Raw genomic sequence first — 14151 nt, forward strand, 5'->3', positions numbered from 1 at the left:
CTGTGTAGGTTCCCTCCCCCGTCCCCGGTGCCCTGATTTTCTCTCACAGTCCAAAGGTGTGCAGGTTAGGTGGACTGGCATGAGATGTGTAGGTTAGGTGGATTAGCCAAGCAAAATGTGGGGTTATAGGAATAGGGTAGGGGAGTGGGTCTGGGTGGGATGCTCTTCGGAGGGTCAGTGCAGACTTGATGGGCCGAACATTCTCTTTCTGCACTGTAGGGATTCTGTGATTTATCCTCTTAAGATTAACGCATTGGTCAAAGTATGTATATTTCCGAAAGCCAATCTCAGCAGAGAATTTATTTTCTTTCCCCCTCTTCTCCTAAAGTGTATTTATGTGTACGTTTTGGGGATTTTCAACAGGATAAACATTTATGTTTCCAAATTGCCAACTGTGTCTGTTAACCAATTATTACTTAGTTTTATTTTGCTATATATCAATAATGGTGTTTTTGTTGTGGTTTTGATCGCCGAGCTGGGAATTTGTGTTGCAGACGTTTCGTCCCCTGTCTAAGTGACATCCTCAGTGCTTGGGAGCCTCCTGTGAAGTGCTTCTGTGATCTTTCCTCCGGCATTTATAGTGGTTTGAATCTGCCGCTTCTGGTTGTCAGTTCCAGCTGTACACTGCAGTGGTCGGTATATTGGGTCCAGGTCGATGTGCTTATTGATTGAATCTGTGGATGAGTGCCATGCCTCTAGGAATTCCCTGGCTGTTAATTCCCCAGATTCGGTTATGGGTATATTTCTGTTTTATATTGTGACTGTGGTGGGAGGAGGAGGTGTCTAGAGACAGATGGAGACAGTAAGCAAGGTGCTGGAAGCAGAGTCAAGAGATGAGAAGATGGAAAAGCACAGCAGATCAGATGGTATCCGAGAAGCAGGAAAGGCAAGGTTTCAGGCCGAAATGTAGACTTTCCTGCTCCTTGGATGCTGTCTGACCTGCTGTGCTTTTCCAGCACCACACCCAGAGAGACAGTGAGATCTGCAGATGCTGGAGATCGGAGTTGAGAGTGTGTTGCTGGAAAAGCACAGCAGATCAGGCAGCATCTGAGGAGCAGGAGAATCGACGTTTTGGGCTGGAGGCCTTCTTCAGGAAGGGTCTAGAGAGAGCTGGGTGCACCCCTGCAGTTGGAGCATCGAGGTGTGATTTCTAGAACGTAGGACGTGGGTACCACAGGCAGGGCAGCTGAGGGGTAAAGCAAGGGGCAGGAGGCTTCAACAGCAACCCCGGCCTGACTGGGTTTCTGTTCCCCGCTATTCCCCCCACCCTGTCGCCTGCAGGTGCTGCCCCCTCTCAGGGACGTTACGAATCGCCCAGAAGTGGGGGAAGCTTTGCGGAACAAGCTGGTACGCCTGATGACACACGTCAACACGGATGTGAAGCACTGTGCGGCTGAGTTCCTGTTTGTGCTGTGCAAGGAGAATGGTGAGTAACCATGGCGATGGAAGGATGGGGGTGGGGGGGGCTAAAGTTTCACTCCAGAACTCCCCGCTCCCCATCGCCAAACCCGCACCCACCCAACACAGGGGTTTGACTCTTTAAATAGCAGCACAGACATAGGCTCCCAATCCTGACGGATCCCGATTGGCGATTTTAGTCCCTCGCTCACTCGTTCCTGTGGGCTGCAGGTTCGATTCCATGCCCTTCCCCACTCCCTGCCCACCCCAGAGACCTGACCTTGAGTTTGAGGAGTGGGTTGGAGGGTGGAGGTTGGAGGTGCTGCACTGCCTGAGGCACTGCCTCTTGGAAGACAGCGCGTGCAATCCTCGGAAGGTGGTGAAACATCCTGCAGTTTTGAAGAGGAGTCGGGGAGCTCTGACATTCTGCACATCAGTGACCCGGGTAGTCTGCCTATTACCACATCGCTGCTTGTGGGATCTTGCTGTGCACAAATTGGCTGCCATTATTTCACACGTTCCAACAGGGATCCCATTCCTAAAATACTGTGTTGGCTGTCAAACATTTCTCACTTTGGACGTCCTGACTTTGAGAGAGGGTGCTATAGCAATGCAAGACCTTTCTTCCTTTCCGCTCTGGGTGACCACCTCCTTAGCACTTCCTTATTTAATCCCTTTCCTTTATCTGTAAGACCATAAGACATAGGAGCAGAAATTAGGCCATTCAGCTCATCAAGTCCGCCCTGCCATTCAATCGTGGCTAATAAGTTTCCCAACCTCATTCTCCCATTTTCTCCCTATAACCCTTGATCCCCTTGATACCCAAGAACCTATCTATCTCAGCCTTAAATATACTCAATGACCCGGCCTCCACAGCCTTCTGTGGCAGTGGATTCCATAAATTCACCACTTCCTAATCTAATTCCCTATCCAGACACTGATCTGAGTGCATTCACATTGACCTCTGTTCCTTTTAGGGATACGAGAAGTTAGAGGGGACGTAGGAAGAATAATGCTGGCAGATTGGATTAATTTAGAATGGCATCATGGTCAGCACAGAGATGGTGGGCCGAAGGGCCTGTTCCTGTGCTGTCCTGTTCTCTGTTCTCAGATGAGCACCTGAACAACCTGCTACTCCCTAACCTGACACTAGGAGGAGCCAAGGAGCAGCCTCAATGGTGCACCAAATCCTCCCTTGACCTAAACTCCTAAACTGCCCATGGAGAGGGGCAGTTAAAGCTGCTGGGTGGGGTTTGGGGGGAACCTGTCTCTCCCTCTCTGCCTGTCCGCTGCCTCTCTCCCCTGCTCGATCCCCACTCTGACCACCCCCCCATCCCCCTCATTCCTCTCTCTATCTCCCTCTCTCTCCCTGCCTCTCTCCACCTCTTTTCCTCCTTCCCTGCCACTCCCTCTCTCCCTCTCCTTCCACCCGTTCCTCTCCCTCCCTCCTTTTCTCCCTGCCTCTCTCCTGCTCGCTCTCCCCCATCTCCCCACTTTTCGCCCCTCTTCCCTCCCCCTCCCTCCAGCCCTCCCTGTTCACCCCAATCCCTTTCCTTCCCCCCTCTCTCTCCCTCCTCCTCTCTCTCTTCCTCCCTCTCTCTGCCTTTCTCCTCGCACCCCCTTCTTCTCCCTCTCTCTCTCCCCCTCCCCTCTCCTTCTTTCTCTCCCTCTCCCTCCCTCTCCCTCTCCCTCTCCCTCCCTCTCTCCCTCCTTCTCTCCCTCCCTTCCTCTTTCCCTCTCTCTCCCTTCTTCTCCCTCTCCCTCTCCCTCTCCCTCCCTCTCTCTCCCTCCCTCTCCCTCTCCCTCTCCCTCCCCTCTGCCCCTCCCTATCATCTTCTTCTCCCTCCCTCTCCCTCCCTTTCTCCTTCTCTCTCTCTCCCTCCCTTTCTCCCTATCTCCCTTTCTCCCTCCCTCTCTCTCCCTCCCTTTCTCCCTCTCTCCCTTTCTCCCTCCTTCTCCCTCTCCCTCCCTTTCTACCTCTCTCTCTCTCTCTCTCTCCATCACTTGTTGTCACTCTGTTCCCTTTGCTTCCGCAGTTTCCCGTTTTGTGAAATACACGGGATATGGGAATGCAGCGGGATTGCTGGCCGCTCGTGGACTCCTGGGGGGAGGTAAAGGAGATGGAAAATATTCCGAGGAGGAGGACACTGACACTGAGGAATATAAAGAGGCCAAACCAAAGTAAGCAAGCTCAGGGCCGGGGGCAGGGCTGGAGAATGGAGGTGGGTCTGTCTGTTTAAACACAACTCATTCATCACCTTCTTCCCTCCACCCCCTGCAAACCACCCCCCCCCCCCCCCCCCCCCACCCCTCCCTAGTATAAACCCAGTGACAGGGCGAGTCGAGGAGAAGTTGCCGAACCCCATGGATGGGATGACGGATGAACAGAAGGAATATGAGGCAATGAAGCTCGTCAGCATGTTCGACAGACTATCCCGGTACGTTCCCTCCAGCCGTGTCTCTAACACAGGGCATCCTCCCCAATCCTAATTTCCCATATCCCCATTTCCCCCCCTCCCCATTCCTTATTCCCCTTCCCCATTCTCAATCCCTTTCGTATTCCCCCTTGCCCATTTCTCCCTTCCCGACTCCCCCCTTTCCCATTTCGCTTCCCTCATTCCCCATTCCTAATTATCCCCATTCCCAATCCCTTTCCCATTCCACCTTCCCATTCCCCTTCCCCATTCCCCATTCCCCTACCCCAATCCCAATCCCTTTCCCCTCCACATTCTCTCCATTCCCCAATTCCAATCTCTTTCCTCTCCACATTCCCCCATTCCCCAATCCCAATCCCTTCCCCCTCCATGTTCCCCCATTCCCCAATCCCAATCACTTCCCCAATCCCACTGCCCATTCCCCAACAACCAAACCCAATCCCCAATCCCAATCTGCTTCCTAGTCTCCCTCCCACATTTTCAACTCCATACTCTCAACCTTTCCCCATTGTTCCTCCCTCAATCCTGAACTCTTTCCCAATCCCCTTTCCCATTTATGAGTCATTCCTGACCTCTTCCATGTTCCTCCACCCCCATTCCTGACCTTTCTCCCCCATTCCTGACACAGCCCATTCCACTTCACCATTCCCCACCTCGTCCCCATTTCTGGCCCCTAACTCCCACTCATGACCTCATCCCCTAATCCTTACCCTTTCACTGTTCCCTCCATCATTCCCTCTCCCATATTCCGAACTTCTTCCCCATTCCCATTCTTTCCACATCCCCATTCCTGCCCCCACCCCCATTTCCAATCCCTATCTCAATTTCAGACCTCTACCCCTCATTCCCCCTCCAATTATTCCTAAGCCCTTCCATGTTCCACTCCGCCTATTCATGACCCCTTCCTCAAATCCTGACCCTTTCCACCTTCCCCAATCCACCCCTTCCCCTTTACCCACTATTCCTTATTTCTGGACCCCACATTCCAGATACTTTCCAACCACTACTGACTCTCCCTCTTTTTGCCCGAGCCCAGTCTGAATCCTGGTTCCCCACCTTCCCCCCCCCCAGCCTGTGGAGGGAAGACCTAGACGGGGCAATCTCACAAAGTGCCAGGAAATCCCATTGGCCCCATCACTCTCCCCAACCCCCATCTGCTTTAGCCTCACCCAGTGACTGTTACCCACCAAAGGGAGAGGGAATGTAGAATTTCTCCCCTAAAGTAGAGTTGAGGCTGGGGAGGTGAACTGAAAATATAAAGACAGAGATTGTTCAATGTTTATTGTGTAAATGAGTGAGGGATATGGATCCAGAGTGAATAGATGAAGCCAAGGTCCAAATCATCCACGATCTAACTAAGGGAATTAGATTCCCCTACAGTGTGGAAACATGCCCTTCAGCCCAACAAGTCCACACTGACCCTCTGAAGAGTAACCCACCCAGACCTCATTTCTCTCTGAATGATGCACCTAACACTATGGACAATTTAGCATGGCCAATTCACTTGACCTGCACATCTTTGGACTGTGGGAGGAAACCGGAGCACGCGGAGGAAACCCACCCAGACACAGGGAGAATGTGCAAACTCCACACAGACAGTTGCCTGAGGCTGGAATCGAACCTGTGTCCCTGGAGTTATGAGGCTACAATGCTAACCACTGAGCCACCATGCCATCCCAAACAGGCATGAGAGGCTGAAGGGTCTCCTCCTCTTTTACCTTCCTCTCTCCTCTCTCCCTCTCTGCCCCCCCCCCATACTCATAATGCTGTTTCATTTGCCCCTTGCACTCATTTCTAATCCGCTCCTTTCTATCTCCCTCCCTCCCTCAACTCTCTCTTCCTCCACTCACCCTCTGTCTCTCTCTCTCCGCTCTCTGTCTCTTCCAACCTTGCTGTCCTCTCCCACCCACTCCATATCTCCGTCCCCTTGCTTTCTCCCTCCGTCTCCACCTGCTGTCTCTCTCTGACTCCCCCCGCTACCCCATCTCCTTGTTCCGATTTTCTTAACACACTGTTCTACTTATTGTAGAGAACAGATTATCCAGCCAATGGGAGTAGGCTGTGATGGGAAGCTCACGCCATTGGACGAGACGGTGCAACAAATGGCTGAACAGATATCATTCCATTCAGACTCTGATATGGAGTTAGACTGAGAGGATATGACTGAAATGTTAATAACACGTGGAAATAGACACTGGTGACCTTCCAATGGCCAGCAATGAACTCATTGGGATTGGGGCACAGGGATATTCATCAACAAACTGTGAAGAACATTCTTCAAAGGGTGAAGACAGGCAGAGATATTTAAAACAGGAGCTAAACTTTCGATGCAGTCTTTAGCAGAGGGAGAGGCAATTTTAGACTTTAGGGCCTTTTGCTAATCCCTGTTTTGTGGGCCCTCTTTGTTATAATTTTGGGTCCCTGCTTTCAGTTTGTTATCAGTAGTCAATGTTCAGCAACAAGAGTAAGCTTATCTTTCTAAGTGCACTATTCTCTCAGCTTGACCTGAAACGCTTCATGTTTCCTTGGGAGTTTGTGTGGGGTCTGGTGTTGATAGAGAGTAGTGGAGCTGCTCACCAGGAAAGTTAAACTTGCTGTAAATTGTGTCCACAATTCACTGTGAGTGTGTCTTGCTGATGGTTTGAAGCCCCCTTTTGTCCCTTCCTTGGAGATGCTTCTTAATACCTGCCTCTTTGACCAGGCTCATAGTCACTTAGAGTGATTGGGTCTTTAACAGCACAGAGAAAGGCCCTGTGTATCCACATTGGTCAATAGATTTCTATCTATTCCAATCCTATTGCCTAACACTTAGCCCTTGGTCCTGAATGCAGTGCTGTTTCAAGTGTTAATCTAATTCTTCTCCAATGTTATGAAAGTTCCTGCCTCTACCACCCCTTTCATCCTGGGGGTGAAAAAATATTTTCCTCTAAACCCTGTTCTCCTTACCTTAATAACTCTTCCCTCTGGGATATGGGCCGGGAGCAGGCAGATGGGACTAGTTTAGTTGGGATTATGTTCAGCATGGACTGGTTGGGCCAAAGGGTCTGTTTCTGTGCTGTATGACTCTATGACTCCATTCTGTCTACCCCTCTCAAAACTGTGTAACACTACAATCCCTGCCTTCTTGTCCTAACATGTCTTCTGTGACATTTAGTTTGATAACACTCCCATGGGACCTCTCAGAATGTTAAGAGCACTATGTTGACTCTCACATTCCACGCACTTGCCCCTCTCTCGAATGATTAATTGCCCCATTTCCCATACCCTCTCCTATGGGAGGAAGGGGCTGCGGTTTGGGGAGGGGCTATTAATTTCCAAACATTTCACTTCCTCCTACTGGGGAGCTCAGAGATCTGCCACTGCATTATGACCTCTCGCAGGTCATAGTCATAGAGCCGTACAACACAGAAACAGACCGTTCGGTCTGAAACGTCCATGCCGACCAGATATCCAACATTAAATTAATCTAGTCCCATTTACCAGCATTAAGCCCATGTCCCTCTAAACCCTATTCATATATTTGTACCTGATGGGTCAATGCTTGTGTTAGCTTCCGTAACACAAGATCTGAATGTGGGTAATATGTTATTGAAAGATGCTTATTACAGTTCCAGATCTATTATAGATTTTACAGTCAGATGCATCCCAGTGCCTGGGCTAACTTAAGCTAATTGGTTACAAGATGTTACTGAGACTGTACCGTGGGTATTGTGTTCAGCTTTGGTCCCCTTTCTTGGGGAGGAATGTATCTGTATTGGAGGCCGTTCAATGGAGGGTCACTAGATTGAATACAGAGATGAGGGGTTTGTCTTATGAGGAGAGATTGAGTAGTTAAGACCCGTGCACTCTGTAGTTTAGAAGAATGAAAGGAGACCTAATTGAGGTACAGGCAGTCCCTGGGTTGCGAATGGATTCTGTTCTGGAGTCCATTTGCAAATCGATTTGTGTGTAAGGCAGAACACAATGCAGGGGAATGTAAAGTAGCACAGGAAATGTTGTCATGTTGAATTTTCTTGGGTTCCAATCCTAATGAGTAAAGGACTAAAAGCTTTGACTTTCTGTCTCTTTGTGGAAACATTTAAGGTTAAAATGGGGGACAGTGTAGACAGAGCTTTACTTGGATCTAACACTGTATGGGGTAATGTTCCTAAGTATGAGCATTCGTAAGTCAAATGTTCTGAAGTTGGGGACATCCTGTACATACAATAATAAGGGGGATTGACAGATGAAACGTAGAGAGGATGTTTCCTCATGGGGACAGTGTAATGGAAGCTTTACTCTGTATGTCACCCTGTGCTGTCCCTGTCCTGGGAATGTTTGATCAAGGTCCCTGCCAAGATCTAATATGTTTCAGTTAGATCAGCCTTCATCCTTCTCAACTCCATTGGACACAAGATCAATCTGCTTGACCTTTCCTCAGGAGAAATCTCCTTCATCCCAGGACTCAGCCGAGTGAGTCATTCCCGAGTTGCTTCTCATACACGTTCATCTCCCCTTAGAGAAAGAGAGACACAAATTCAACATCTTTGGCCTTGCGTTCATCAAGAATGGGTGCAAGAAGTCAAACTTTGAAAAAGGGACAAAGGCATAATGAACTTTGGTTTCTTGGGTTCCAATCCTAATGAGTAAAGGACTAAAAGCTTTGACTTCCTGTCTCTTTGTGCAAACATTTAAGGTTAAGATGGGGGACAGTGTAGATAGAGCTTTACTTGGATCTAACACTGTGCTGTCCCTGTCCTGGGAATGTTTGATGTGGAAGGTCTAAAGGGAGCTTTAGTCTGTATCTAACCCGATGCTGTCCCTGTCCTGGGAGTTTGACTTGGACAGTGCAAAGGGAGCTTTATTCTGTATCTCACCCTGTGCATTCCTTGTCTTGGGAGTGTTTGATGGGGGACAGTGTAGATTAGATTACTTACAGTGTGGAAACAGGCCCTTCGGCCCAACAAGTCCACACTGACCCGCCGAAGTGCACCCACCCAGATCCATTCCTATTCCCCTACATTTACCCGTGCACCTAACACTACGGGCAATTTAGCATGGCCAATTTACCTAACCTGCACATTTTTGGACTGTGGGAGGAAACCGGAGCACCTGGTGGAAACCCACGCAGACACAGGGAGAATGTGCAAACTCCACACTGACAGTTGCCTGAGGCGGGAATTGAACCCAGGTCTCTGGCGCTGTGAGGCAGCAGTGCTAACCACTGTGCCACTGTGCCGTGTAGTCAGAGCTTTGCTCTGTATCTAACCCTGTGCTGTCTCTGTACCAGGAGTGTTTGATTCAGAAGGTGTAGAGGAGGCTTTGCTGTGTATCTCACCCCGAGCTGTCCCTCTCCTGAAAGTGTTTGATGGGAACAGTGTTGAGGGAGCTTTACATTCGGGTTAAAAGGTAGGGAGAGGTTTACATTGTTTCTCACCCGGTGCTGTCCCTCCTGGAAGCGGTTGACAGGGATGGTGTACAGAAAGCATTTCTTTCAGTTTAAAAGTGTAGAGGGAGCTTTACACTGTGTCTAACTCCATGTTGTTCCAGCCCTGAGAGTGTTTGATGGGGACAGTGTAGAGGGAGCTCTACTTTTGGTTATAAAAAGAGTAGAGGGTGATCTACTTTCACTTTAAAAGAGTAGGACGAGCTTTCGTCTGTTCTAACCCTGTGCTGTCCCTGTCCTGAGATTCTTTGATGGGGACAGTGTCGAGGAAGCTTTACATTCAATGTAATAAGTAGAAAAAAGAACATAGGAACTTCTGGATGAGAGAAACCCATCTTGCATTCAACTCCACAATATCCAAAGATAGTGAAAATCTGGGAAGAAACAATGTCACAAACGTGTTAATGAGAGAAGACCAAAGGTTGGCAAGGATGTGTTTGGTGGGCATTCATGACTAGATTCCCTACAGCGTGGAAACAGGCCCTTCAGCCCAACCAGTCCACACCGACCCTCTGAAGAGTAACCCACCCCCCTCTGACTAATGCACCTCACACTATGGACAATTTAACATGGCCAATTCACCTAACCTGCACATCTTTGGACGGTGAGAGGAAACTGGAGCACCCGGAGGAAACCCGCACAGACACGGGAAGAATGTGCAAACTCCACGCAGACAGTCGCCCGAGGCTGGAATTGAACCTGGGTCCCTGGCGCTGTGCAAACCACTGAGCCACCGTGCCACCATGATCTGGGCAATTGGATTAAAATAAAAAGGATATACACATTTATAGCACATTTGTGACCACAGGATTTCTCCAAGTGTTTTAAAAACAATTTTATAGAAGTATAATTGTTTTAATTCCACAACCAGTTTCCACCAAGATCCCACAGGCAGCAACATTACAATAACTGGATAACCTGTTTTAGTGATTCTGATTGAAGGATAATTATTGGCTGGGACAGCAGGAAGCGATCCAGAGTCCCAGCCACATGTTTAGGGACAAGTGTATCACCAACATGTTTTGAGTTCAATGCCAATCTGGAAGTAAAAAGCCAGAGTGATAACAATGATTGTTGATTGTTGTAAACGCCCATCTAGTTCGTGTATGTCCTTTACGTAAGGAAATGTGCCATCCTTACCCGGTCTGGGCTACAGACCCACAGCGATGTGATTGTCTCCCAACTGCCTTTTGAAATGTCTGAGTGGGCCACCCAAATCCAGGGGATGGACAGTAAGTGCTGACCTGGTCACTGGCGCCCACACAAATAAGAATAAATCAAATCATGGCTGTGGCTTTTTTTTTTGTAATTCCAACTGGGGGCTAGGTATAACATCTTGGAAAGACGGCATCTCTGGTGGTGCAGCACTCCCTCAGTGCTGCATCGGAGTGTCAGCTGGGATTCCGGAGGGAAACTCGAAACTGTCTGATTCTGGGAGTGTTCCCCACTGGGCCACGGTAACCCATGACGACTCTCAGAAGTTTAGCGATCACTCTTCCCCAACTCAGCCACCACCCCAGCTTAGCGTCGAAAACCCACCTGGGTTCCATTTCACTCTCCCACAGCTACACTCGGCACCTTGTCCTGCCCGCCTGCATTCCCCCATCATCGGGCACCATGACCCTCTGGGACTTTGCACTCTTGCGGTCACGGACTCCTCCTGTACATTTGTCACAGTTTGAATTTGCCTGTTGCCTGGTGACTGTTGTATCGCAACATCATGGTGCTCCCAATGTGTGAGGAGACTGACCAACAGAAAGACCACAACAGAGATTCAGTCGCAGTGCTTCAGTATTCTGATCTTGAACTCTTTTAGACTTGTGCAGTTGATGCGTTGAAGATGTAGATGTCTGGTCAAATATGTTTATTTCCTTGCTGTGGAGCTTAATAAATCATTGCATTTGTAGCCCTTTCTGCAGTCAGTTACTTTCCAAAGTGTGGACAGGTTCATCCTGGAGTGAAAATAACAAGGAGCTTTTCCATGGTTCATAGTTATAGAGTCATACAGCACAGAAACAACCCTTCAGTCCAACTCATCCATGCTAACCAGATATCCCAATCTGACTTAGTCCCATTTGCCAGCACTTGGCCCATATCCTTGTAAACGTTCCCTATTCATAGACCCATCTAGATTTTTTTTTAAATGTTGTAATTGCACCAGCCTCCACCACTTCCTTTGGCAACTCCCGGCATGCAGCACCCTCTGCGTGAAAAAAGTTACCCCTTATCGAGATTTTTAAAATCATGAAGGGTATAAATCTGCACCCTCTCCCAATCCTATCACATCCTTCCTATAATGTGGATTCCAAAACTGTCTACCTTATCTGCGCCCCTCATAATTTTACACATCTCAATCATGTCCCCCTTCAATCTCCTCTGCTCCAAGGGATGCAGCTCCAGTCTGTCCAATCTCTCTTCATCACTGAAATTCTCCAGCCCAGGCACCATCCTGGTAAATCTCCTTCTGCATCCTCTCCCAGTCCTATTACACCCTTCCTATAATATGGATTCCAAAACTGCACCAAATACTCTAGATGTGGCCAAACCAACATTTACACAGTTCCAGATTATTCTCCCTGCTCTTAAACTCTACGCCTCAGCTAATATACACAAGCATTCCCTGTGCCTTTGTAACCACTTTATCTACATTAAGGGAGCAGTGTACACACACACACCAAGGTCCCTCTGATCCTCAGTGTTCTCTACACTGTCTGGTAACTTTCTGCCTCTGTTAAATGTATTAAAAACTAACATTTTCCAACACCTTTCAGAAAGATTCATAATGGACTCAAAACATTAACTGCATTTCTCTTTCCATAGACAAGATTTTACAAATATCCACTACTTTCTAACATGAAATTTTATTTTGGAAGTGTTTCATTAACCAGGTTTAAGTTGCCTAGCTGCCCTGGTGGGATTTGTCCTCATATTCCCAGAGCATGTGAACCCATCTCTCGAATACTAGTTCAGTGATGAAACTACTTTGCTCCTGATCTATTAAAGCCAGGACCCTCTGACCAGGAACTGAGGGAGCTATCGGGTGAGTGTTAGCCCCTCCTTAAATAGAGAGGACACAGACAGGCAGCAGGGACAATATGCCCCAACATCCCATGGCCATCCAAAACTGTACAAATACTGATTAATCTGTGTGGATTGACATGAAGCCCACAGATAGCATGACCACCTGATTATTCCTGATCTCTACCACGGAGGTCTTAGTTGACAGCCCGTGGGAAAGGCTGGACCAACTGTTATCTGGATGAGCTGACCAAGCCCTCGAGTCCTTCGAAAGGAATAAAATCCCCAGTGGTGACGGGTTATAGGCCAAGTTGCACTTGGCTCTGTGGGACTTGATTGGGCAGGACCTTTGGAGGTGCATGTCAATATTCTTCTGCAGGTACCATGAGCGAATCCATGAGGAAAGGCATCATCACCCTCATCTACAAGCAGAAGAGGGAGGGGACAAAAAATTAGTGACCAATCTCACTGTTCAATGTGGCATACAAAGTCCTGTCTCAGGTCATCACTAACCAGATTAACAATGCTGTAGGATCGGTGATCGACCCTGACCAAACCTGTGCTGTACCAGGGAGGACGATCTCTGAGAGCCCCCCCGTTCCTCAAGGATACAATAACCTCCGTACAGGACAGGTGGGTGGGCGCCTGCCTCACAGAACTGGCCCAGGAGAAGGCCTTTGATAGGCTATTGCGCACATCCATGTGGGACCTGCTCTCTAAAATGGGCTTTGGGGAGAGGAATCTGCAATTGGATCTGACTGCTCCATACCAACATCATTAATGCAAACTCAACCAATCAGAAGGCTTCCCGATCTGATCCAGAGTCAGGCAGGGCTGCCCATTCTCTCCTGCCTTGCTTGTGTGTCGTATAGAGCCCTTTGCTGAGTCCTTTAGGAAAGATGTCAGCCTGTGAGGGCAGACTATTCCAAGCAGCAGGGGCCTGCAGGTCAAAGCTTTCCTGTATGTGAAAACATCACTGTTTTCTGCTGGGATCCGCTGTCAGTGCTCATACTGTCCAACATGTGTGAAGAGTTCCATGTGACCTCTGGAGCCAAGGGAAATCAAGGCAAGAGCGAGGCCATCTTCTTTGGACAGATTACTGAGGTGTGCGTTGCCAAGGTGAGGCAGGAACTGGTCTTTCAGGAGCACCTCTCCCTCTCCATTGCAAGGATGTCTCTCTGTTGTACATGGCACAGATATGGCCCATTCCCCAAAACTGCAGCCATTGTCTACTACATCTGGAGCTCTAAGATGGACTATGTCTACAGGGACGCCATGTACAAAGCTCTGGATAAGGGGAGGGAGAACGTGCCCAACACTGCCCTCATCCTGACAGCCATCTTTCTATGTGGCTGCATCAAGCTGTGTGTAAATCCTTGGTGCACAAACACCAAGGGTCACTATGTACTGAGGTTCTACCTGTGCCTATTGTTGCGAAGGATGGGCCTGGGCTTGGTGCCACCAAGTCATTGGAGTGTTCCATATCACCTGCCCCTCATGGAAAAACCTGTAAAGAAAATCCCCTTTGACCACACATCCATCAGGAAGTGGTCAGCACGTAGCGTCCTTGAGACCCTGCGGGAAAATGAGAGGGTGGATACTGTCATGTGGTTCCCTGAGCAGACTGTCAAAGTCATTTGGTAGAACACCTCATCGCCAGAACTTTCTCACAAACCCCAAGACATCATTTGGCTGGTGGTGAGAAGGGCAATACCTGTGAGATCCGTCATGCACGCCCCGAGTCTCTGTGTCACCACACACTGCCCCCTTGAAGGGGGTTTGAGACTGACACACATTTCCTGCTGGAATGTGCCTTTGTAAAGGAAGTCTGGAGGGAGAAGCCATGGTTCGTCCCAAGCAGCTCCATGAGGCAGG

General features: G+C 48.9%; 1 protein-coding gene across 3 annotated transcripts in view; it reads left to right on the forward strand.

Moving 5' to 3' along the window:
• The window catches only part of LOC122542123 (chaperone Ric-8A-like), a 38639-nt gene extending 27475 nt beyond the window's left edge, over nucleotides 1-11164 (forward strand). For all 3 annotated transcript variants that reach the window (XM_087978236.1, XM_087978237.1, XM_087978238.1), the window contains 4 exons: nucleotides 1282-1426; nucleotides 3435-3579; nucleotides 3717-3836; nucleotides 5863-11164. In XM_087978236.1, coding sequence (XP_087834362.1) covers nucleotides 1282-1426; nucleotides 3435-3579; nucleotides 3717-3836; nucleotides 5863-5986 — 534 coding nt within the window. In that variant the 3' untranslated portion in view covers nucleotides 5987-11164. The remainder of the gene's footprint in view (nucleotides 1-1281; nucleotides 1427-3434; nucleotides 3580-3716; nucleotides 3837-5862) is intronic.
• The last annotated feature ends 2987 nt before the right edge of the window (nucleotides 11165-14151 follow it).

Source organism: Chiloscyllium plagiosum, unplaced genomic scaffold (genome assembly GCF_037043375.1).
Source record: "Chiloscyllium plagiosum isolate Xiang-an unplaced genomic scaffold, Cpla_swu_hap1 HiC_scaffold_33, whole genome shotgun sequence".
Classification (NCBI taxonomy): Eukaryota; Metazoa; Chordata; class Chondrichthyes; order Orectolobiformes; family Hemiscylliidae; genus Chiloscyllium; species Chiloscyllium plagiosum.